The sequence below is a fragment of the Rhinopithecus roxellana genome, chromosome 2 (genome assembly GCF_007565055.1).
Source record: "Rhinopithecus roxellana isolate Shanxi Qingling chromosome 2, ASM756505v1, whole genome shotgun sequence".
NCBI classification, from domain to species: Eukaryota; Metazoa; Chordata; class Mammalia; order Primates; family Cercopithecidae; genus Rhinopithecus; species Rhinopithecus roxellana.
In genome coordinates, this window is record NC_044550.1 from 184,268,829 (window position 1) to 184,295,315 (window position 26,487).

Sequence of the window (26,487 nt, forward strand, 5' to 3'; positions counted from 1 at the left end):
TCCTCAGAAATAAAGAGCAGAAATTAAATTTGAATCCTTGGCGATCACATTTTCCAGGATTAAACAGCAAGAATCATTCTATGTAACTGCCCTATATTACTGTTATGCAATTATTTTGTATGTATTACTTTTACTTATCCCCATAGTGATTAATAGCAAGATCCTAGGAATCGAAAAGGCCTGAACAGTTGTCATCAGGTATAGCAAGGAAGTTGGGAGAAAGGTACTGGGGAAGCTACTAGGTATCACATTCCACCGCCAAGCTTGGGGGAAAACTCATGAAATGGGAAGAGTACTGGCAGCTACCAAGAGAAGGAAGGCAAGTCTCTGAGACCTTCAACAGGAGAGCAGAGCTGGTCCTGGATGCATGTCATAAAGAGGCTTGGGGTTCCAAGGAGTAGAAATCTCCAAGTGTGGTTTCCACAAAAAAGACCCACACAGGAAGTATCTTACAATGATGAAGAGTTTAAGCACTGGAAAATGAGAGATGTCAAACACCAGTTCTACCAGTTTCTGGCTGTGAAAACTTGAATTCATCTAAGCTTAAGAGTATACTTTGAAAAATACAAACGTGGGAGGCCAAGGCGGGTGAATCGCTTGAGCCCAGGAATTTGAGACTAGCCTGGGCAACATGGCAAAACTCTGTCTCTACAAAAACTATAAAAATTAGCTGGGCGCCTGTAGTCCCAACTATTTGGGAGGCTGAGGTGGGAGAATTACCGCAGCCAAGGCTGCAGTAAGCCAAGATCATGCCACTGTACTCCAGTGAGACCCTGTCTCAAGTAACAACAAAGCAAACGGGGGAAGCAAAGAATCTAGCTTTTTTTGGCATTAAGTCCAGCATAATTTCCCATTTTCCTGCATGACCTGGGGGTACACAAGGAGAGACAGGGAAAAGCACTTTTCAAAACACCTTCTTGATTTTTGGTCCACAATCTCTTATCTAAAACCCTGGCAGCCAGATGTTTCAGAATTTAAAACTTCTAGAAAAGAGTTTTAGAAAAGAAATTCAGAACTTTGGAACTGGCTGGGTGCAGTGGCTCATCCCTGTAATCCCAGCACTTTGGGAGGCTGCGGCAGGTGGATTGCTTGAGCTCAGGAATTCGAGACCAACCAGGGAAACATGGCGAAACTTAACAGAAAAAATAGAAAAATCAGCTGGTTGTGGTGGCACGCACCTGTGGTCCCAGCTACTCGGGAGGCTGAGGTGGGAGGATGGCTTGGGCCTGCAAAGTTTTAGCTTTAGTGAGCTATGATCGCACCACTGCATGCCAGCCTGAGTGACACAGCAGCAAGACCCCATCTCAAAAATAAAATTTGGAATCCAAAATTAAGAAATACAGTGCATATACTGTATATATTAAGTAAGCACCCCCACTCCCCCTGCAGAGGTGTTAAATCAAATGCACAAATATTTTGCAGTGAAACATAAAGAGTGTTAACATTAAGTGGGATAAAGACTATTAACATCTGGTCAGATTATGATTACACTGAATTCAAAAAAAAAAAAACTTTTGGGGCCAAGCACAGTGGCTCATGCCTGTAATCCCAACACTGTGGAAGGCCAAGATAGACAGATTACCTGAGGTGAGGAGTTCAAGACCAGCCTGGCCAACATGGCGCAACCCTGTCTCTACTGAAGATACAAAAACTAGCCGGGCGTGGGGGCGCGTGCCTGTAATCCCAGCTACTCAGGAGGCTGAGGCTGGAGAATCGCTTGAACCCAGGAGGCGGAAGTTGCAGTAAGCCAAGATCACGCCACTGCACTCCAGCCTGGGTGAGAGTGAGACCCCGTCTCAAAACAAAAACAAACAAAAAAACTTTGGTTTTCTGAGCTTTTCAGGTTTTGAAACTGCAGATAAGAGACAGGACACAGAGCACCCAGCCAGTCATGAGTGTGCTGCCACCTTAATCCTTTCTTGCCAGAAATTTTACTACTCCTTCAGTTTGGCAATTCTTTTTCTCCTATGGGAATTCTAGTCTAAAGAATGAGACGGGGTCCTGACTGACAACATACAGGTTTATTAGGAAAACTAAATCAAATCAGAAAATAATAAAAAGAAAAAATAAGAGACCCTGAACATTGATAGTAAGTAGCGGTTACACAGCCCACGAGTTTGTCTACACAAATGCAACTACTTCTGTAAAATGATTTTTATCAACTTAGTAAGTTGGTTATAAATTTCCCCTTGTAATCTTCATTAGTGCCTAGAAAACAGGGGGTACAGAAGCAATCATAAATGCAAGAGTGGGAGTCAGGGTGCTTCCTGCAAATCTGAAATCTGAAAGCAAAATAACATACTAGAAGAGCACAGAAGTCATCAGATGTATATAGCTTAGCAAAGAAAACTGTTTTGCTACATGCTTATAAAGTGGATTGAGGTGAACAAGAAAATGTGACACTGTATTCACCATGCTGTAACAGGAGCATGTACAAGTTCTTAGTAAAACTTCTACTAAACATGGTTGTTTAAACCTTAGAGGAATAATTAGAATCTTTGTGTTGCAAAATGCTCATTGCAGATGTTTTGAGGGATTAACAACATATTATACATTTAGTACAATAGAGGTAAATGAACCTAATTATCAAAATGTAGATAATTTTACAATACATATTTCTTTACACACAATAAATGAATAACAGGGTATTTTTATTTTTTGAGACGGAGTCTCACGCTGTCGCCCAGGCTGGAGTACACTGGTGCAATCTCAGCTCACTGCAACCTCCACCTCCTGGGTTCAAGATTCTCCTGACTCAGCCTCCCGAGTAACTAGGACAACAGGCACACACCACTGTGCCCGGCTAATTTTTTAATATATTTTTTAGTAGAGACGGGGTTTCCCTACATTGGCCAGGCTGGTCTCAAACTCCTGACCTCGTGATCCACCCGCCTCGGCCTCCCAAAGTGCTGGGATTACAGGTGTGAGCCACCATGCCCGGCCCACAGGGCGTTTTTATAGCATGCAGACACAGTCCACAACAGCATTGGCTAGCATTTCAACTAGTCTTTCTCCCAAATATCATTAGTGACTTTGAGCAACTGTGGCTGCTACCACTAAATATTCTTAACCTAAAGATTCAAACACAAATGCCTCTAACATAAATACTTCTGATACTCTGAGAAGACTTCTAAAATACACATTTTGGCCGGGCATGATGGCTCATGTCTGTAACCCCAGCACTTTGGGAGGCCTAAATAAGACCAGCCTGGCCAACATGGTGAAACCCTGTCTCTACTAAAAATACAAAAAAATAGCCAGACATGGTGGCATATGCCTGTAATCCCAGCAACTTGGGAGGCTGAGGCAGGAGAATCACTTGAACCCAGGAGGTGGAGGTTGCAGTGAGCTGAGATCATGCCATTGCACTCCAGCCTGGGCAACAGAGCAAGATTCCATCTCTAAAATAAAAATAAAATAAAATAAAATACACACTTCTTTTTGGAACTTTGTAAATGATTCACCAATATTGTTTATTAATATTTCTTAATGAACTATAATGAAGACAAAATATTAAATAATAGCTTGATGAAAAGGTCAACAAATTATTATTACTGTGCTAACTGTTCTCACTGTAATAATAGTATATATTACAGAAAACATACACCTGCACACTGCAGAATAAAGAAAAAAGTGAAAAAAGGAAAACAAAAACACTGGTTTCAAGTTCAGGCATAGTACGGTTTTAAAACCCTAATCCAAATCAGTGATTTGTACAATTTCTGAGCTTTAGTTTTCTAAGGTGTTAAGACACTGAGATACTAATTTCCAAGGTTGTTTTGAACATTACAGAAAGAATGCCTAACATTTTAAATGTTCAACATATTCCATATACCCTCAATATTTCCCTTGGAATGTGTTTGGTGTGGGAAAGCCTATAGCAAAAATAAACAGTAATGCAAAGTCAGGATTCATGGCCAAACATAACTATTTATTCATTTTTTTCTTATAAACATTGAGTTACTTCTTTTAAAAAAAAAAACATCTAGAATTTAAATATTTCCCATCCCATCACATACAAGTCTGTATACATTATTTACATCTTTTGAATAAAACATATTACAGATTTTCTGACATTCAGTATCCCTTTTTAAACAAAAATGAAGCGATTAAACTTTGATCAGTGACAGTCACAATTTGCATAATCTGGCACAGTTTGTAATATAGCGCCTATGTTGAATTTCATAACTTAGATGATTTTTCCCCTTCTACTTCATTATGAGAAAAACTGTCTCCATGAGAGCAGTTCCGTGTCTTTATGTACTCTCCTCAATACTTGTACAGTGTAAATGCTGCCCTTATTCTTACATTACTTGGTACTGACAATATTCCTCTGCTTTTGTCTTCAGAAATGATTTCTATTTGAACTTTAAGTGTTCTCATATATACTGTTTTCTCTTTCAACCTAGATTTCATGATATTGTTCCTAGTGGTAATTCTAAGTAGTAACTTAAACTTATAGGAAAAGTTCACATAAAACATCAAGTAAGTGTTTCCTACAAGATTAGTGCCCTCACCACCCTGGTTATGCATGTACAATAATAACAAATACAAGTTAGTGGCTGCAAAAAAAACTGTTTTCCCTAAAAACAGTCATTTCTGCCAAACAATTTAAGGAGCAAAGCATCCTTAAAATGAAAATGCACTAATCTTTTTTATAACCTGCACAATTAAGTATTTCAGAAAAATAAAAACTTGTGCAAAATAATTTAATATTAAATCAGATAAGAACATGAATTTACAAATAAAAACAATATTAATATATGGAGAAATTAAATATTGAAATTTTGACTTTGTATCACTAATAATCTCAGCTTCAGTGAAATAATTTAAAGAAAGCTGTCAAACACTAATTTCCTAAACAAACTGAAACCTATGAATTGACAGTAAATACTTCAGAATCTCTAACAATGAAGACCTGCAAAATCAGCCTCATTATTTTCCCGTGGGTGTGTTACACTCACAGTGGAAAAACATACTGCTGGAAAAAGCCAGTGATTTTACTATCTACCTTTGAGAACTGTAGCCCAAAATTTTCAATTATTTAGTTCTATATGCAGAAAAAGTTGTATTACATTTGCAAAACTGATTTTTGTATTTTCTCTCTTTTGTCTAAATGTCAATCAGTTCAGCTACAAGTGACAGACATATACAGCAGTTTTATACCTTCAAACTGAATTATTCTCTGTGATTAGCCTATTAGGAAAGCCTTAAAAATTCAAAATCATCTCTGGTCAGAATTTTTGTTACATCTTCAAATTAAACTTTTCCATTAAATCTTAAGATAGCTTTACTGCTAAACATTTATATCATACACAATTAAGCTGATAGCTGAACAACAGTGATTTCCATGGTAAATTTTAGTATTACAACAAAACTCTGATATTTAAATTATTTAAGAGTAGTCCTTAAAGTGTTTCTAAGAATTGGTATATATTCTTTAATTTAAAAATAAGCTTAAAGTATAAATCTGTGTTTTTAAGAATTGGTAGATTCTTTAATATCCCAGATAAATTTCAAAATAAAGTAAGTTTTCTTATTGGTATGCAGTCACATTTCCAAATTATAAATATACTTTTGGTCCCACATCTTTTAAAAAGACATAAAAAATTATAAATGTATGAAAAGGTTACACAATTCTAAATATTTTGTGATATGTAGGCTTAAAACTCAGTATAATTACTATATGAAACTTATTCCAATTTCTTTGTACAATAATCACCAGTCTTTCATTAAAGTCAAATTGTTCATCTGAGTAAAAACATTTTTTTAAAAAATGGCAGTAAAGGCTGTTGTTTCCTTAAACTACTTCTGTCTTAAACATTGGATCCATTTTTCCATAGTATCCATTCAATCAATACTATCCGACAGTAGTCAAAATTAAATTGAAAAGTTTTCACAAAAAGGAATAAAAATAGAAAACAAGTTCTAGAGAAAGGACTTGTTTTTTTCCATTATTAACATACCTAAGGTAATTAAGGTAAGGTAATTAAGCTGAATTTTTTTAAAAAGTAAAACCTCCACATCCAAGTGATATTTTCCACTTCACAATAGTGATATCAGGAAACTATTCTTTTATTCAATGATGCTACCAATGCTTAAAACATTCTCTTGTGCAAATTCGGAAATATGGCACTTTCCTTTGAACTTCCCTAATGGTTTTGCTCTCAGAGAAGAGCCAAGTTTAAATTACAGTTGAGCTGATGATTAAGATAGGTCATACTGGCTGGCTGTAGTGGCTCACACCTGTAATCCCAGCACTTTGGGAGGCTGGGAAGGGCGGATCACTTGAGGTCAGGAGTTTGAGACCAGCCTGGCCAATATGTTGAAACCCCATCTCTACTAAAAATACAAAAATTAGCCAGGTGTGGTGCTGCCTGTAATCCTAGCTACCTGGGAGGCTGAGGCAGGAAAATTGCTTGAACCCAGGAGGTGGAGGTTGCAGTGAGCTGAGATCATGCCATTGTACTCCAGCCTGGGCAACAGAGCAAGACTCCATGTCAAAAAAAATAATAGGTCATATAAGCTGCCAAAAGTGTTTGGTGCAACTAAAATGATGAAATTGATTTTCCTGCATAATAACAAACTGCTTTTCACGTCATGATCTAGAAGAGTTCCAAAAACATTACACTTTTGCAGTATAGCTGGAATAAACAGTGTTCCCAAAAGAACCCCTCTGAAGATCAACTCTCATTTGGATGTTAAGGCATGACTTACTCACCTTAGAAAGAAAGTTCTACAACTCAATATTTGTATCTCACATATTCTACCACTTCAGTGGTTATCAAAACCTCTCTCAGACAGGGGTAAACAAAAGTATAAATGAAATGTTGTTTTGCTATTTTTCCTTAAGCAAGGAAAATGCTAATACATAAAATGGAGTCTGGTGGTTATATATGTAATATATAAATATCCACATCATCTCTATTTCCTGATAAGAGATTGTAGTGTTTTATCCATACTGATAAGCCAGGCAGTAACTCAGTCTAAGATATATTATACACAAAACATACCATCTCCTACCTAATACATTTTATGGTGACCATTTAGAATTTACAAATGACTAACAGAGGAAAGGTAGAAAGAGACTGCAATTAAAAATCTTCCAATTTAATCTAAATTAACCTCCAAAACCTCTACCAGCAACTAACATGCTGGTTATTTTAGTGCAGTCTAATGCCATGGTTTTTAAGGGAAAGGGAATAATCAAGTCAGCAAATGAAAGCCAGTAGCACCATCTACTGCTAATTAAAACATTTTCACTCTTTTTGTTATTAATTTCTCTCTAGCACCACTACTCCATCAATTGAAGTAATTCTAAAACATTGCTTCATATCAACATTTAACCAAAAAAAGCATTGTGTGTGACAATAATACTATGTTAACTTACTACTTTATATTTTATGGGATACTTTTATCAAAGTATAAGAAAAGGATAAGAAAACCAACTGTTGCTTTATAGCTATGTATTAATATAGAGAGCAAGGGGGAAAATAATTATCTTGGTTACTTACAAATTAATTGAAGAAATCCAAAATGAATCCAATAGACATTTATCAGCAAACTCTGCTGCAGAACAAAGTATTGATCCTTATATTTAAAAGGGCATCTTATTAACTTTCATGGGAACCAACCAATCAACCTTTTATTACATCAGTTCTTTCACTTTCTGATTTTTTCCTTACTTGTAGCCATGTAACACCATGTGCAATGCCAGGCCTCTCCCCTAGAGAACTGCTATGCTTTGTTAACATATATACACATATACACATATCCTTACTTCCCAGTGACTGTGATTAAAGAAATATTCTAAGCAGGCACCTGAGATTCTGGCACAGTGAAAACAAACTATGTACATATAGTGGGAAAGTAGGTCTTACTACTAAAAATAAGTACAGTGTACTACTGTATAAGGCTTGAAAGGGCAAGATTAACTTTTCACTATTCTCTCTACACTTGGCTACTGCAACTCCTTTGTTACTAGATGGATATGAAGTCAAATACAATATGGAAGACTGAGTAATTCTGTGCTTCATTTTCCTATATAGACAAGACTCAAAATCACCTCACAAATTTTATTTCTGAATCAACCCATAATGATTCATATTATCTATCTGAAAACAAAAAGATTTAAGGAAATTAACTAGCTCTGACTGCAGTTTATAAATAAGCTTTACGAATAAATGTCCAATATATTTAACTCTGCCAGGCTTTCCTGTTACTTCTACTGTTGGTACTCGGTGAATAATTCCTAGAAATGAAGTGGAGAAAAAGGCAGTTTCTAGTCAACATAATTGTAATGGCATTAAATTGTATCACTGCTCTACTTGTTAATGGCAAAACAAATTGATTTAATTTTAGTTTCTTTTCTACTGTTTTTAATCTATATTATTTAAGGGCAAGCATTTCTTCCTAGATGTGAAAAAGGTGTATATTTCAACTGAAGGAAGGGTATATATTTCTAACTGAAGAAAGAAGAGCTATTGGAAATGACAAAACTAAAACTGGATTTCTAAAATGGGTATTTCTCTAGAATAAAACTGAAAGAAAAAATTAATATTTATTCTAAAAACTAAGTTTCTGAACTTGTTATTTATGGTAATAATTCACTAGAAAGTCATGGCAAATAAAATTTAAAAGTTAGTAACTACTGAATTAGCATTTTTCATTATCTGGTATCACTGCAAAGAAAAACATTTCCTTTCACAGTGGAAAAACCAGAAGTCAGAATGCTTCAAATGGGGCCTATAATAACCAAAGAAGGTATGGTATCATCTTAAAATGACAGGCAAACATCAGCTCCATTCACTGAATGGAAATGCTAAGAAGTGATCAATTTCCCCCAACAGTCCTTAAATTCCACGTTTAATGTCTGTACCTAAAATTAATAATTTATTTTTAACTTCTCATGGAAGTTGGTTCCTAAATGGAAGTCTCTAAGACTCTGTTTATAAGTAATTGATTAAAATATTCACGCCATTCTATTCAAAGGTTTTCAGACAAAACTTTCTAGAACTTGGCTCCCCATCCCTAACTCCCATACAAACATCTCCATACCCCCAGCCAAATACACATTCCTATCCCCTCCTCTTCAAAGTAGAAGGGAATTCTGCAGACTTATGGCTCATTTGGCAATTGCTAGGAAACCTCACAGTTCAGCATCACCTCTGAAGATGGCAATCCTATAGATAACCTGAATTTTTACATCTACAGTGCAGTTAACATGTAGAAAGAAGCCAAAATGTAATACATTTCAACATCCTCAAGTTTCAATATCACAGATATCAAGAGGTGGGAAAAGACCAAGCATTGTTGAACATAATATATTACCATCAATATAAAAAATAATTAAGAAATATTTTTTATGTTCTACACGCATACCTTTACAAATTCTGTTTCTTCAAAGCAGTAAAGGCTGGAGATCACCATTTTAGGTAAACTATGGCTTTTATCATAGATATTTTACAACATGCACCAGTAAGTGCCCTGGGTAGTAATCCTAATATTGTTTTAAGCCCTGTTCAGTTCTATATCTATGCTTTGCACCTCAGAAGTGAGCCTGCCAAGGCACTTAAAAACATAAGTCGTTTGGGGACTTCAAAAATGGGCAATTTATACCACACAGAAACCAATCCATCGGCGGTTCAATCAATAAGCACTTTCTTGCAGCACACAATATTATTAAAAAACTCCTCAAGCAACCAAAACCAAGTTTAAAAACACTAAGATAAATTTACCCTTATCAAATGTATAGAGAATGGTTCTTGGCTTCCCCTAGCAATCGAATATGGTTTCATATAATCAGAATAAAGAAAAAGGAACCCAAACAAGCCCCCGCCCCCAAACCTAGGACAAAAACAATCCAGATAAAAACAAAATATAACAAAAACCCCAATACACTCCACACTGCTTCATTTGAGGAACAATGTGTACAGTTCTGCATCCTTTTATCTGTCCTTTGAGGTGAGTTTTTCAATCAGTTCTTGGAGTGGTGCAAGTTCTCTTCTTTCAATAAGGTTGAATTCCTACACATGATAAAGAAAGGCAGAATAAATAGCAAAAACATTATTTGCATCTTATTCCAAAGCAAATTACCACGAACATTTGTTGGAAATTAGCTTTTGAAGTAAATAAAAGTAGATTTTTTTTTCTTGTTCACTAGGTCTGTGTCTTGGGTAAATCACTTAACCACTCCTGATGTTATGTTTTTACATCTGTGACATTAGGATAAATCCCCCTACCTCATAAAATTATTGTGGGGGACTAAATGTGATACTGGATGTTAACTACTTCATGTAATGCCTGACATAAAGTAACAATAAATGGGAATTGCTGCTTCCTGTTGAAAGGAATGATCTGGACACCATTTAAGTACAGTCAACTAAGTAGAGACACACACACACAAAAAAACACTAGCATCTCAGGCAAACTCAGCATTATATGAAAAGCCAAAATCTGGTTACAAATTAACGTATCTGCAAGCTATCATAAGATATGGTAGGAAAATAACATGACTATGGTCGGATCCACAAATGACAAATTAAAGTACTGTGAAGAATAAATCAGAAAACCTGAATTTAATTTGTGCTCCTTTAGAAATTCCACCCCTGTCATTCTGAAGTTCACTTCTGAATAGATTCCCCTGAACTATAAACTATAAGGCTAGTAAATAGAGGCTTGTCTACATTTCTGATCTTCTGCTGCCATGGTAAGGCACTCTCAGCTTCCAATTTAATTTGTTTATTAGCATCTATCATGTGCCAAGCACTACAGTTAAATACTGGAGAGAAGCATTAGGGGGTATTTTAATAGCAGGAGCACGCCTAAGATTTGTAGAGTCTGGGCCAAGAATACAAATGGATATATATCATATGACTAAATTACTAAATTTTATATTAAGGTAGGATGTTGTTAAGAAAACATGTTCTATCCTTCTACCTTAACAAATATACTTTCACAGCAACCAGGAGAACAAACTCAAACTTAGAATTCTCCAGACTCCTCAGGATTCTGCACCTGGAAAGTAGTGACATGGGGAAAGCCAGCCCCGGGTGCCTGGCCCTTAGAAAACCTCCCTGCTTTTCCAACCCCATCCACCCTGCACCTCAGGAGGTCTCACATATGATTGTGAACACTTTGGGTAATGTTCACATTGCCTCTGAAACAGCTGCCATCAGCTACCCCTCAGGCCTAGAGGTATACATATCAGAGACGGGACCTGCCCTCAAAAGAATGGAGCCCAGGAAAAGATGCATGGAGACCGTGGAAATACATTTTGGACCATGTGGATAGAGAATTCTGAGGTTCAGGTACTCAAGCAAGCAACAGAAGGGATCTAGGTAGGTATATTCTTAGCCCTATGGATTCCTTGCTCTGTGGGGAGGGGTGCAGGCTGCAGAAGGACCACAGCACTCTCTAAATTGTGGGGTCCAAGGCCAGTGCCCCCTTTATTTAATCAAACAATGATACTGTATAACTAATAGACCTACCTTTAAGAAGTTCACAGTGTCCTGAGATACAAACAGGATCAGATGTGGTAAACGCTATGTATCGATCCCTTGCTACTTGCTAGGAGTTGGGAAACACAGTGTTAAGATCACTGAGTCAAGTAAAATTAACCCTTCTGGAGGGAGAATATACTCTCTTAAACCACCACACCTGAACTTTAGCAATCATGTTCTGCCTAAACCAAACACAGATGCGAGCTTTAGGACAACATTTTCTTTGTTCCTTAGTTCTGGACATGGGATACCACAGTAAAGTAACTGTTAAGAGCAACAGTTTTGGCAAGTTACAATCTCCTAAAGTACGTTTATATAGGTTAAATGTATGCCTTCAGTGTGAGGAGTGCGTACAGGGGGAAGATGGATACATATTTCTTAAGAGAACAGGGGAAGTGGCAATGGCATTTATAAATATATGCCTATAGATATACAAAAACAACACGAATTCAAGATGTTGAATTGTTTATTCTCCTGACGACCATCTCCCCTTCTCAACCTCCAACAACAACAACAACAACAAAAACTGGTCAGCTCTTTTATTTCCACCTCTTTTTCATTTTTGCCTGTTATTTCTCTTATTATTACAGCAAGGTGAGAATACTGTCACTGCTTAGTCTACATTTGTAAGGCCAGTTCTTTGAAGACTAAAAAAAGAGGAAGTCAACTAGGAAGTCAGACCAAAGACTAATGACCCTCTGGCACAGAAACATTCCTTGTGACATATTTTTCCCTCAGACATGATGGATAGTCCTTAACTTAAAACTTATTTAGAATGTGGTTTTTTAAAAAAAGACAAAAAATGGATGTGATATTCAAAACCCATTCCTGGGCCACAGTCCGCTAATAAAGATCCAGGGCAGACTGGAGTAGGAGAAGTACTAAAAAGTCCAGGAGAACCAGTTCATTCACAGATCTGCCAAACTAGTCAGATTCATTATCCAGCCCCTCCATATGGCCAGTTAACTGAAGCAAATCCAAAGCACAACTTTTCAAATCCATTTTAGACTGGCATACCATCAACTTGTAAACTAAAAAAATTTAAAAACCAAAAGCCAGTCCTTATCATCATGGAAAAGTGTAGAAGAGGATGCAGACCAGAGAGATATGGCAAATTCCATCCTGACAGTGTGGATGCAGTATTCACCTTAAAATTATGAAGATAAATGCTTACGTTGAGCACCAAAGGCCTCCTAATCCAACTTACCTGGACAAAAAAAATAAAGTGCTTGAAAGATGTATTTAGATGTGCTTCCTCCTGAAGTTGGATCACAGGGTCAAAATGCTGATGATAAATGTGAGCATAAACCCTAAAGAGGCGTTTGAGTATAGTTTTTGCCACAGACATGAAATTCTTTGGGAATGGGACACCTAGAAAAGAGATAAACAACTCCCTCTAGTAACAAGAGATGACAACAAGACAATATGAGTTTGTCGGCAAAGAGCAAAATAAATCACCAAGACAAGGCTGAAAAGAAGTAGTATTTATGAATTTATACATATACCCATTATACCTTTTCAGAAGTTCTCAACATGTCATGAATGAAAATAAACTTCAAAGTTTTTATGATAAAAGAATTAGTCTTCATTACAGCCTGTTATGTCTCTAACATACTACCACCGCATTTCTAAAACGAAACACACGCACACCCAAGATGGTTGTGGAGCTAAAACTCACACTCAGATCATCAGATTTCTTTTTTTCTTCCTTTTTTTTTTTTTTTTTTTTTTTTTTTTTTTTTTTGAGATGGAGTCTCGCTCTGTCGCCTAGGCTGGAGTGCAGTGGCGCGATCTCCGCTCACTGCAAGCTCCGCCACCTCCCGGGTTCACGCCATTCTCCTGCCTCAGCCTCCTGAGTAGCTGGGACTACAGGCACCCACCATGCCCGGCTAATTTTTTTTGTATTTTTAGTAGAGATGAGGTTTCACCATGTTAGCTAGGATGGTCTCGATCTCCTGACCTCGTGATCCGGCCGCCTCAGCCTCCCAAAGTGCTGGGATTACAGGCGTGAGCCACCGCGCTCGGCCAGATCATCAGATTTCTTAAGTCTCAATACAAATACGTGCTGAACAGAAATAATGCATTAACCACGTTCAGTTTTGTTTAAAACGCTTGCAGTTTATATTGTACCTTTTTCTGTGGGAATTATTTCATTACTACTCCAGGTCTACATTTGTCCTGAAATTAGCTGCATTCTCTATTTCACTGATTTGTAAATTACAGCACTTTTACAGCACTGAAATAACAAAAGTAGAAAAATACAAAATCCCTGTGGAGAAGAGGGAACTCATATACCATTGATGTGAACACAGATTGGTATGGCCACTATGGAAAACAGCATGGAGGTTCCTAAAGAATTAAAAATAGAATACCATATGACCCAGCAATTCGTCTTCTAGGTATGTACCCAAAGGAAATGAAATAACCCAGTCGTAAAGGTATCTCCACTCCTATGTTCACAACAGCATTGCCCACAATAGCCAAGATATGGAAACAACCCAGGTGTCCATCAACAGATGAATGGATTTTTAAAACTGTGCTATATATATACAATGAAATACTATTCAGCTACAAAAAGAGGAGAGCTTGCAATTTACCACAACATGGATAGACCTGGAGGGCATTACGCTAAGTGAAACAAGTCAGACACAAAAAGAAAAATCTTGTATAACCTCACATATGTGGAATTTTTTTTAAGTCAAATATACAGAGATAAACAGTGGCTACCAGGGAGAGTGGTGGAGCTAAGTGAAAGGATAGAAAAGTAGCAGATATGTAAAATGAACAAGACTAAAGATCTAACGTATAACATGAGGACCATAGTTACCAATAGTGTACTTAGTGTACTGAGGCTGGGCGGTGACTCACACCTGTAATCCCAACACTTGGGAGGATAAGGTGGGAGGATCACTTGAGCCAGGAGTTCAAGACCAGCCTGGGCAACATAGTGGCCCCTTGCCTCTACAAAAAATTAGAAATTAGCTGGGTATGGTGGTGTATACCTGTGGCCCCAATTACTTAGGAGGCTGAAGCAGTAGGATTGCTTAAGCCCAGGAGATTGAGGCTGCAGTAAGATGTGACTGTGCCACTGAACTCCAGCTTTGGCAACAGAGTGAGATCTTGTCTCAAAAAAAAATTTTTAAAGAAGAATAGTATATTGTATTCAGGATTTTTGCTAAATGAGTAGATTACAGCCGCTCTTACCACAGGGGGGAAAAAGGGTAACTATGTAAGATGATGGATATCTTAATCTGTTTCACTATAATAACCATTTTATTATGTACAGTCTCATAACATCGTGTTGTATATCTTAAATATACACAATAAAATTTATTTTTAAAAATGTATAAAATCCCATATTCTTTGTTAAACTTGCTAAATGACGCAGACTGGCAAAACAGCCAAAATTGGTACTACTGGGTTCAATGTCATCATATTGCCATCACATTGCTACTGCTCATTTAAAATTACTAGAGTTCACAAAGAGACATAAGACAAACCAAAGTGAAGGGACATCTATAAAATAATATGTACTCTTCAACAATATCGATGTCATGAAAAACCAAAAATGACTAAAGTGCACATTTCCAGATCAAAGGAGGCTAAAGAGACAACAAATAAATGAAAACAAATATAAAAGATTTCCTTTGCTATGAAGTACATTAAGAAAACCTGAAAAGCTCAAATAAGATCTATATAGTATAGCATCAATATAAATTTCCTAATTTTGATATCTGTACTGTGATTTTTTTAAGGAAATACATATTAAAGTTTTTAAAGGCATCATATATGCAACTTACTCTCAAACAGTTTAAGAAAAGGAATGAATGAATATATGTGTATGTGTGACAGAGGCTTGGGAAAGGGAGAGGGAAGGAGGAAGATGTTAACAACAAAGAATCTGGATATAGGATTTGTATGATTGTTTTTACATTTCCTTGCATAAGTCTTGCAAATTTTCTAAAAGTTTGAAATTGGATCAAAATAAAAATTTTAAAACTGTATTATGAGAGAGGAGAGATAAGGTGGGGACACTCATCCGACCCTTATGATACATATATACATATAAGTAATTATCTTAAAAAACTGCTCTTTTATTAAAGAAGTTCCAAGTGGTTAATGCATTCAATAAATATGTTTAAAATACTCCATAATAACAACTATTTATATTGTTGTCTTCAACACATTTTTTTTTCAAAAAACAATCATAAAATGTCAAAAAGTTCTAACATTACAAGAGCAGATTCTTAGCTTTTTGAGACAATCAGTTGTAAGTTGTAAGAAGTTTGAGAAGGCAAAAACATGACTGTCTAAATGTAAACAATTTCTAGTCTAAATGTAAACAATTTCTACTTACTCGGTAGAAATTGTAAGTAGAAATTATTTACATTTAGACAGTCATGTTTTTAAATATAAAATATTTATCTTTTTCACACCAAATTTATCATGAACGTTAAGGTAAACCCTTTATTTTATTTTATTTATTTTAATCTAACTTTTTTAGACAGAGTCTCTATCACCCAGACTGGAGTTCAGAGGCCCTTAAAAGTAAATACAAAAAGCAAAAGTCACTCAGCTGATGATAGGGCAACCCCTCAAATCTTGTTTTCTTCTCGCACAGCTTAATATTTGAATTTGTAAGATTCATATTGTGGGTCATAAATTCAAACTCCCTTTTGATCGCAAATATATTACTAAATAACACTGGATAGAAGCCATATGAACTTCCCTAAATAAGCAGATAAGACTGTGGCAGATGTTATTAGCTATCTACTCAATATCCATTCTCTTTGTTCTAAAACATGGGCCAGATTTTGTTACTATCCTAGATATACTGATCTCATCATTTAAAATTATAGAGGGAGTTCCCAGCACTTTGGGAGGTCGAGGTGGGCATATCACTTGAGGTCAGGAGTTCGAGACCAGCCTGGTCAACATGGTGAAACCCTGTCTCTACTAAAAATACAAAAAAATTAGCTGGGTGTGGTGGCGGACGTCTGTAGTCCCAGTTACTTGGGAGGCTGAGGCAGGAGAATCACTTGAACCTGGGAGGTGGGGGTTGCAGTGAGCCGAGATCATGCCACTGAACTCCAGTCTGGGTGATAGAGACTCTGTCTAAATACATTAGATTAAAATAAATAAAATAAAATAAAATAGAAGGTTTACCTTAATGTTCATGATAAATTTGGTTCGAAAAAGATAAACACCTTTAAGTGCATAAGATTAGAAATGTATGTTACGTATGGTACTTTACCATTGTTCCTGGAATAGGAATAACCCTCCAGCTAGAACTTTCTACTAAAAGGGCTTTTTAAGCCTTTCCTTTACTTCAGGGAAGTAAGTTTATTCTCAACGATGATCACAATTTTTTTTAAAGTATTAAAAAAAACTATCATTGTCTGAAAATAAACTCAGTGATACTTTAATCTAGAATATCATCAAAAAATAATTACCTTAAGAGAGGGAGATCATTTATTTTCTAATATACCTATCCTTTCAGCTAATTATGCATTTAAAAGCACTAAGTTAAAGGGGGAAAGCTCAATTCACATAGGATCACTTGCTTATTTTACCACTGTGTTAACAAACTTTTGTGCCTCTTCTTGGGAGGTGCATAACATATACATACATCAAAACAGCCATAAAGAACTCTCCAACTAGATATAGTGGAAAAAGGGAGGAAAATTCTATAAACATATAAAAGATAAATCATGATGGATCTCAATTACAAAAAATAATTATACCAATTTTTGATGGAAATAACGTCTCATCATCCAACTGGTCCTGAACCCAAGTCATCAAGTAATCAATATACTTTGGTGCAGAGCACTTTATAGGTTTCTTTATGTTCGTTCCATCTGCCCAATGATACTCATACCTGCATTGGAGAGATAAAAAGCACACAGAAGATTAGTATATACCTATACACAGTGTATATATTTTATGTATCTATATTACTAATGTACACACAGACATGTTTTCAACACTCTGCTCCTCCAAATAAAGATGTATTTTTAAATACCCAGTGGACTACTTTGCATTTATCACAATTCAAACTAAGTAGATCCCAACAAACTCATGTTTTGTGTTTCTATGCTCTCCTCACATGTCTGAATTTTTCTGCATAGCTGTCATAAACAGCATTTATATTTTAGAATCACACATTATTGTAGTAGAAAAACTAGCTTACTTCCTAGTTCTATGATGACTACTTTTGTACTTTATGGTTGTTTTTCTTCCTTAAAAACCACTTCTCCATACGCAGTACAATACTTTTTAACTTGGGGCTTTAAATATTTGGTTAAGGATAGAGAATGACACGGAAGCACCAAAATAAGATTAATGAAGATGAGAATGATTTCATATTTGAGTACATTTGGCTGAAGAGCTAAACATGTCTTTAAAGAAGGTCCAAAGAAAATTTGCAACCCAAATAAAGGCTTTTCGTATTAGCAGAACACCACCATCCTTTGATTCAACAAATATCTAATATGCACCTTCCATGTAAAAGATACTAAGAACAAGAAACACTAAAATGAAAGACACTTTCCCTACTTTCAAGGAAAATATGCTAGTAGAAAGGACAGCCTCAAAAGTGAAGATGTAAAAACAGTATGATAAGTACCCTAAAAGAGGCCAGGCATGGTGGATCACACCTATAATCCTAGCACTTCAGAAGGCTGAGGTGGGCGGATCACTTGAGGTCAGGAGTTCAAGACCAGCCTGGCCAATATGGTGAAACCCCATCTCTATTAAAAATACAAAAATTAGCCAGAAATCGCTTGAATCAGGGAGGCAGAGGTTGCAGTGAGCCAAGATGGTGCCCATCCCAGCCTGAGCAACAGAGCGAGACTCCGTCTCAAAAAAAAAAAAAAAAAAAAACCACAAACCCTAAAAGAGTTACACACACACACACACACACACACACACACACACACACACACACCCTGAATTTTGAGATAAGGAAGATGCATACAGGTGAAATTCCAAAGTGAGAAAATCTCTAAATTCAACTAGCATTTAGTATTTTAGTTTCCAAAAGGTTACTTCTGCTCCTTAACTTCTCTCCCTTTGATTCAATTCTACCCTTGTCCCCAGAGTTTGGGCTAAATGATAGGTCAGTTAGCCTGGGAAAGGAGATGACAACATGTAATAGAAAAATACTACAGGATATTTTAAACAATAACAATTATCTTTGAATAGGATAAATGAGGATGCTTTCTATTTAATCAGAACTACTTATACCTGAACAATAATATTAAACAAGATATACCTGAATTAAACATTCTGTAGACAACCTTCCTGCCAAAAGTGGGGCAATAGGGATGACTATCAGGTCCATTTTGAAGGTCTCCAAGGAGATACTTTCCAACACCTCTTGATACTCTCTTTTTACTGTTTAATCACTTTCACAGTCAAAAGATTCTTTCTAATATAATACTAAAGTTCTCAGTGCAGTTTAAGCCTATTGTATCTCCTTGTTTGCTCCTCTTAGGAGACAGAGACCATGAATGGTAAGATTTTAGCCATCATTATGCTTTTTTTATTTTTTATTTTTTTTGAGACAGGGTCTTGCTCTGCAGCTCAGGCTGAAGTACAGTGGCACGAGCATAGCTCACTGCACCCTTGAACTCCTGGGCTCAAGCAATCCTCCCACCTTGGCCTCCAAAAGTGCTGAGATTACAGGTGTGAGGCACCATCCCCAGACTGTAATTATTCTTAAGAGACAGGGGCACAACCCATGTTTACTACCTTATGTGAAGAAACCTTAACATTTTTAACTTTCCCTCACAATCATGTTTTTCATCTTGTCAATCATTTTCAGATGTTTCACATTCATATTTAAATGTAAAAATCAGAAACAGACAAGGTAAACTAAAGAATCATTTTCAATATTCTGAAGTGTTTTTAAAAAATATTAACTTTCTATATCCTAAGGCTTTTTGAAAAATAAAATAATTGCATATTGCTTAGACCTTTAGAGTTTACAACTATGACTCCCTAATCTCTTCTTTTTCTTTCGTTGTGTTTATACTTAGGATGACTTCCTTCATTTTGTAGCTCTATTTTGCCGTGGTGCCTTTCTCATTCTACCTTTGACAGACTATTCTCTTTGAAATGTATTTCTGTCATCACAGCATGAACTTGTAAACTGCAAACTCCAATGCACAATTTCTTTTTTAATAATAATAAAAATCAGTAACTGAGGGCCAGGCGCAGTGGCTCACCCCTGTAATCCCAGCACTTTGGGAGGCTGAGGAGGGCAGATCACTTGAGGTCAGGAGTTTGAGACCAGCTGGGCCAACATGACGAAATCCTGTCTATATGAAAAATACAAAAACAGCCAGGTATGGTGACATGCACCTGTAATCCCAGCTACTCAAAGAGGTTGAGGCAGGAAGCTCTCTTGAACCAAGGATGCAGAGGTTGCAGTAAACCAAGATCGCACCACTGCACTCTAGCCTGGGCAACAGAGCAAGATTCTGTCTCAAAAAAAATAAAATTAAAATTAAAAAACAGTATCTGAGAACAAAGTTCTATGAGCCATCATTCAATACTAATTTGCAAGGGGCTTAGCATTTATTAAGTATTAACAAATGCCTCTCCTAGGCACAATCCGGCATCTGCTGGTAAAAATGAAAAACTATGACAACAACTACATCTTCTTAGCACTAATGACTAGGAAATGTCAAGATTCTCCCCCCTCCCCAAAAAAAAGGAGAAAGGGAGGGAGGAAGGGAGAAAAGAAAAGAAGAAAAGGAAGAAGAAAAGGGATGTACAGAAAGAAGAAACAGGAAGAGGGAGAAAGGAAGGGAAAGAAGGAAAAAAGAAGAGAAAGAGAGGGAAGCAGGCAGGCAGGAGACCACACAGCTTTAACGTTATGTACGCATGCCTGCATGCATACAGGAACAGAGACAAACAGCTCTCAAGCCAGAAGAAGTGGCTTTCTTAGAAGGCAGTGCTATTTAATTTCTCAAGGTAAAACTGACCATAGAAAAGAAAAACTAAAAACATCTATTTTCACAAGTGAAGCTTAACCAAAGTGAACATCAGTAATATTGACAAGAATTAATACTAATACTAGTTTTCCAAAAGTATTTCATTTCTAAATGCCCCTGTTCCTCTAAGAAATCTTCCCAAAATAACAAGTAACAGAAACTCACACTCTACCTTTGACGATAAAACTAGGAGACACCTATGTCTTTAAATCACTTTTTTGTTGAGACAGAGTCTCACTCTATCAGTCAGGCTGGAGCGCAGTGGCACGATCTCAGCTCACTGCAACCTCACCTCCACCTCCCAGGTTTAAGTGATTCTCGTGCCTCAACCTCCTTAGTAGCTGGGATTACAGATGTGCACCACCACGCCCAGCTAATTTTTCTATTTTTAGTAGAGACGAGATTCACCATGTTGCCCAGGTTGCTCTCAACCTCCTGACCTCAGGTGATGATCTGCCAGTCTCAGCCTCCCACAGTGCTGGGATTGTAGGCGTAAGCCACCGTGTCCAGCCTAAACGACATTATTTTTTAAAGGGGCTATCTTGACTAGACTTTTCAAACAGGCGAGGTGGGGAGTACAACAGTTCATACAAGTTCAAATAGGGTGAGGAGAGAACAAAGGACGCACCTGCAACTACAAACCCCATATAAAGTCCACAGAAGACGTTGCTCCAAAGTAAACAGTCCTGTGACGGGTAAAAACCACAAACATACTTCTGCAGGAAGAGGTCTAAATGGAGGAAGGGAATTGACAGACACTAGATTTTGAGTAGCTCTGCAGCTATACTCATCTCCACGGGCTAGAAAGAAGTGAAGGTTCAAACACAGCTTTGTGTCTTTGCTAGTGTGATCTTCCTTTCTCCTTACTGAGAACTGCCAACTTATTTTACGTCTTCACATGGTATCTCCATATCTTTCCTGAGCTACAATATTATACTTCTGTTATGGGCTCTTTGATCATTTGACTAAATTCTTTGAGTCTATGGCAATGCATAGAGCAATATTTTTATAATGAATGTTGACATATGAGGTAAAAAATATGTATGAAAGGCCTTACATTTAGGTACCACTAAATAAATGGTAACTGCCATTGTTATTATTAGTAGAAGTAATAATAAAAGCCAGTTTCCAAAATATACTGATTCAACCCACACTTTTTGGATGTTAAAACAAGGTGGCAAGCTCTGTTCTTGCACCAAAAGGGAATTAAAAGAAGAACAAATCCAACAGGTTAAATAAAACATGTATGAATAGTGTAAGAAATATAACAAACAAATATCATTACAAAGGTAAAAAGTTAAATAGTCTGAGGAAATCAGAAGGCTTTGACAGAGAAGTATTTGAAAAAAGACTTGAAGATCAGTAAGATTTTTTGAAATATTGACAGAAAATGACAGGAGTGAAATGGGAGAGAAGAAAAATGTCCAAGAGAAGAAGAGAATAAGCAAGCTTCCAGAGAATGTAAGTAATGGAGATGGAATAGCAAGGTATTTCCAGTAATCCAGTTAGGATAGACCAGTGAAGACACATAAGCAAACAGAGAAAAGGCAGGATGGAGAGTCACAAAGCCCAAGCTAAGGAATCTAGATTAATAGTCACTGCAAACCTCAGAAAGAGATGCTAAGTAGAAAAAATTGCATGGTCAGAAACCCCGTTCTTCTCTAAGAACCATAAAATAATGTAAAAATAAGAAACTGATCATTAACTATGTCTTACTTTGGGCCAGCTGACATCACTGGACAACTCTCTTCTGTACAGAAGTCTGTGATGGTTCCATAAAGCATGTTGATCTGATTGAAGAAATCCACAGCTGTAAAGCAAATATCAGTTGTAAGTAAAACAAAATGGCTAAATTTAAAATGAAATTTTATTGTACTTGAACAGAATAGGCTTATCAGTGTTCTTTCCCCTACAAAGAACAGGTGAAAACCATACACAGAAGTCTCAACACACTGAAATGAGGAGCTTGTGTTTATCAAACAACTCCCTTGAGAGCAAAAAGGCAAGCACAGAGAGGAAGAAATTATTTGCAACATATACAAACAACAGAAACCTTTTATCCAGAATATATAAAGAACTCATATAGATCAGTAAGAAAAAGACAACACAGCTGAAAAATGTGAGACAGTTTTAAACTGTCACTTCACAAAAGAAATGTCCAGGTGGTCAAATGTCCTATGAAGAGATGTTGGTAATCACGGAACTACAAATTGAAATGAAATGCCATTCCATAGGCCCCAAAAAGGCTAAAATTTATTTGAAAATGCAACAAGGCAAGAATATCCAACACATTCTTAAAGAAGAACCAGGCTGGGCATGATGCATCGCACCTGTAATCCCAACACATTCACAGGCCAAGGCTGGAGAATCGCTTGAGCCCAAGAATTTAAGACCAGCCTGGGAAACACACTGAGACCTCGTCTCTGCCAATAAAAACAAAAATAAAATTAGTTGGGCATGGTGGGTGAATGCCTGTGGTTCCAGCTACACAGGAGGCTGAGGTGGGAGGACTCCTTGAGCCCAGGAAGTCAGGCTGCAGTGAGCCATGATCACATTACTGCACTCCAGCCTGCGTGACAGAATATGTCTCAAAACAAAAACTAAGGTAAGTATTAAGATTTATAAAGCACAATGAATAAAACAGTATGATTTTAGTAGACCAATGCAACAGAAGAGAGACCTAGGCAATTACAGAAACAGATGCGAACATAGATGAAACATTTGATTTATGGCATAGCCATCACTGCGGAATGAGCAAAGGACAATCTTTTCATAAATATTTCTGAGTCAACTGGTTATTGCTATCGGGAAAAAATAAAACCTGGCCAGGCACAGTTGGCTCACACCTGTAATCCCAGCACTTTGGGAGGCTGGGGCAAGAGAATGGCTTGAGGCCAGGAGTTCAAGACCAGCCTGGGGAACATAGCAAGATCCCACCTCTGCAAAAAAATATTTTAAAAATTAGCCAAGTATGGTGGTGTTCTCCTGCAGTCCAAGCCACACCACTCAGAAGGCTAAGACAGGAGGATTGCTTGAGCCCAGGAGTTCGAGGCTATAGTGAACTACGATCTCGCCACTGCATTCCAGTCTGAGCCAAAGAATGAGACCTTGTCTCAAAAAAATAAAGTAAAATGAGGCCGGGAGCAGTGGCTCACGCCTGTAATTCCAACACTTTGGGAGGCTGAGGCAGGCGGATCACCTGAGGTTGGGAGTTCAAGACCAGCCATGATCAACATGGAGAAACTTTGTCTCTACTAAAAATACAAAATTAGCTGGGTATGGTGGCACATGCCTGTAATCCCAGCTACTTGGGAGGCTGGGGCAGGAGAATCACTTGAATCTGGGAGGCGGAGGTTGCAGTGAGCTGAGATCGCGTCATTGCACTCCAGCCTGGGCAACAAGAGCGAAACTCCGTCTCAAAAAAATAAATAAATAAATAAAATGAAATCAAATAAAATTAGACTCTTCACTCATGTCATACCCAAAAAGCAATTCCAAGTAGACTGTACCTCTAAATGTGAAAGGCAAGACAATTAAGTTTAAAAAGAGCATAGGCCAGGCATGATGGCTCACACCTGTAACCCCAGCATTCGGGGAGACCAAGGCCTGGGGAGGATCACTTGAGCCCCAGAGTTTGGGACCACCCTGGGCAACACAGTAAAATCCCATCACTACAAAAAATTAAATAATAAATAAATTAGCTGGGCATGGTGGTCATGCCTGTAATCCCAGCACTCTGGAATACTCTAGTAGGCTGAGGTGGGAGGGTCACTTGAGCCAGGGAATTTCAAAGCTGCAGTGAGCCATGATCGTGCCACTGCACTCCAACCTGGATGACAGGGCAAAACCCCCTCAAAAACATAAAAATTTAATTTTAAAAAAAGAGAACAAAATGCACTAATCATAAAGGACTAGTTTTCACGTTTCATTAGATTTGTTCCTAGGTTGATATTTTTGATGCTATTTTTTTTTCCTTTTTGTTCATTTTTCTTTCTTTTGGCCTCTATTTCCTGGTGATGAGATATTCATAATTTTATATTGACCCAAGAGCTGACCACCTCATTAAATACATCTATTAGTAATAATAATCATGGTCTTTTAGATTTTCAACATATTTTCTTTTCCAAAAAGGGATTTTCAGACCAATCAACATATTTACTTTCATTGGCTATAAATGAAAAGAATAATTCTTTCTTCCTTTCCAGTCAGTATATTTTTTATTATTTTTCTTGCCTTACTCAATTGGTTAAGACTCCAGTAACTGGCCAGGCGCGATGGCTCACGCCTGTAATCCCAACACTTTGGGAGGCCAAGGCGGGTGGACCATCTGAGGTCAGGAGTTCGAGACCAGCCTGAACAATATGGTGAAACCACATTGTTCTACTGAAATACCAAAAATTAACCAGACATGGCAGTGTGAAACCACATTGTTCTACCGAAATACCAAAAATTAGCCAGACATGGCAGTGTGAAACCACATTGTTCTACCGAAATACCAAAAATTAGCCAGACATGGCAATGTGAAACCACATTGTTCTACCGAAATACCAAAAATTAGCCAGACATGGCAATGTGAAACCACATTGTTCTACCGAAATACCAAAAATTAGCCAGACATGGCAGTGTGCACCTGTAGTCCTGGCTACTCAGGAGGCTGAGACAGGGGAACTGCTTGAACCCAGGAGGCAAAGGCTGCAGTGAGCCGAGATCACACCACTGTACTCCAGCCTGGGTGATAGAGCAAGACTCCGTCCCAAAAAAAAAAAAAAAAGGACTAGTAACATATTGGTGGCGGATATCCTTGACTCTTTCCTAAATTAAGAAAAAATTTCAAAAAAAAAAGAAAAAAAGAAAAAATTTCAACATTTACTATTATACTGCTATAGCTATTCTGCAAATAGATATGCTTTAGCAGAGGAAAGTTCTCATCTATTACTTGATAACCCTTTTATTACAAATTGATTTTGAATTTTAACAAATGGTTTTTCTGCATGTATTGCTGTCATATGATTTTTTTCCTCCTTGATTTTGGTTAATGCAGTGAATTACAGTGACCAATTTACATTTGTTTTCTAATTTGTTTTTTTTTTTTTTTTGAGGTAGGATCTCACTCTATTGCCCACGCCTGGGGTGCAGTCAGAGCTCACTGGAGCCTCAAACTCCTGGGTTCAAACAATCCTCCCGCCTCAACCTCTTTGAGTAATTAGGACTACAGGCATGCAACACCACAGCTGGTTAACTTTTAAAATTTTTTATAAATAGTGGGATTTAGCCCGGCGCAGTGGCTCACGCCTGTAATCCCAGTGCTTTGGGAGGCTGATACAGGTGGATCACCTGAGGTCAGGAGTTCAAGACCAGCCTGACCAACATGGAGAAACCCCGTCTCTACTAAAATTACAAAATTAGCCGGGCACAGTGGCACATGCCTGTAATCCCAGCTACTCGGGAGGCTAAGGCAGGAGAATCGCTTGAACCTGGGAGGCAGAGGTTGCAGTGAGCCGAGATCATGCCATTGCACTCCAGCCTGGGCAACAAGAGCAAAGCTCCACCTCAAAAAAAAAAAAAAAATAGTGGGACTCACTATATTGCCTAGGCTGATCTGAACCCCCTGGCCTCAAGTAATCCTTCCACCTTGGCCTCCCAAAGTATTGGGATTACAGGCGTAAGCCACAACCTGATGCCCCTCAGATGTTAAACTAATCTTTGTATTTCTGGAATAAACTCAATTTAGTCATAATGAATTATATACACTTTTAAAATGTTATTCAACTCACTAATATTTTTATTAGAATTTTTACATCTACATTCATTTCAAAAGTTACATGACCTAATTCCCTTTCTTCTAATGTTCATGTAGAACTCATAAAACTAGTATTTTTTCCATTCTTTATAAGCGTCAAAGACTGGTGTTATTTCTTCCTTAAATGTTTCATGGAAATACTATTGTGGCAAGGTTTTTAAATAGATTACAATTTTTTTAAATTATA

At 37.3% G+C, this 26,487-nt stretch overlaps 1 protein-coding gene across 4 annotated transcripts in view; it reads right to left on the bottom strand.

The window, feature by feature from the left end:
* Positions 1-3,910: 3,910 nt before the first annotated feature.
* The window catches only part of MOB1B (MOB kinase activator 1B), an 83,565-nt gene continuing 60,988 nt past the window's right edge, over positions 3,911-26,487 (bottom strand). For 3 of the 4 annotated variants that reach the window (XM_010384060.2, XM_030924883.1, XM_030924885.1), the window contains 4 exons: positions 22,217-22,310; positions 17,246-17,379; positions 12,709-12,872; positions 3,911-10,025 (listed from right to left, as the gene is read on the bottom strand). In XM_010384060.2, the coding sequence (XP_010382362.1) occupies positions 9,948-10,025; positions 12,709-12,872; positions 17,246-17,379; positions 22,217-22,310 (470 nt within the window). In that variant the 3' untranslated portion in view covers positions 3,911-9,947. The remainder of the gene's footprint in view (positions 10,026-12,708; positions 12,873-17,245; positions 17,380-22,216; positions 22,311-26,487) is intronic. The other variant, XM_030924891.1, reaches the window with a different exon arrangement.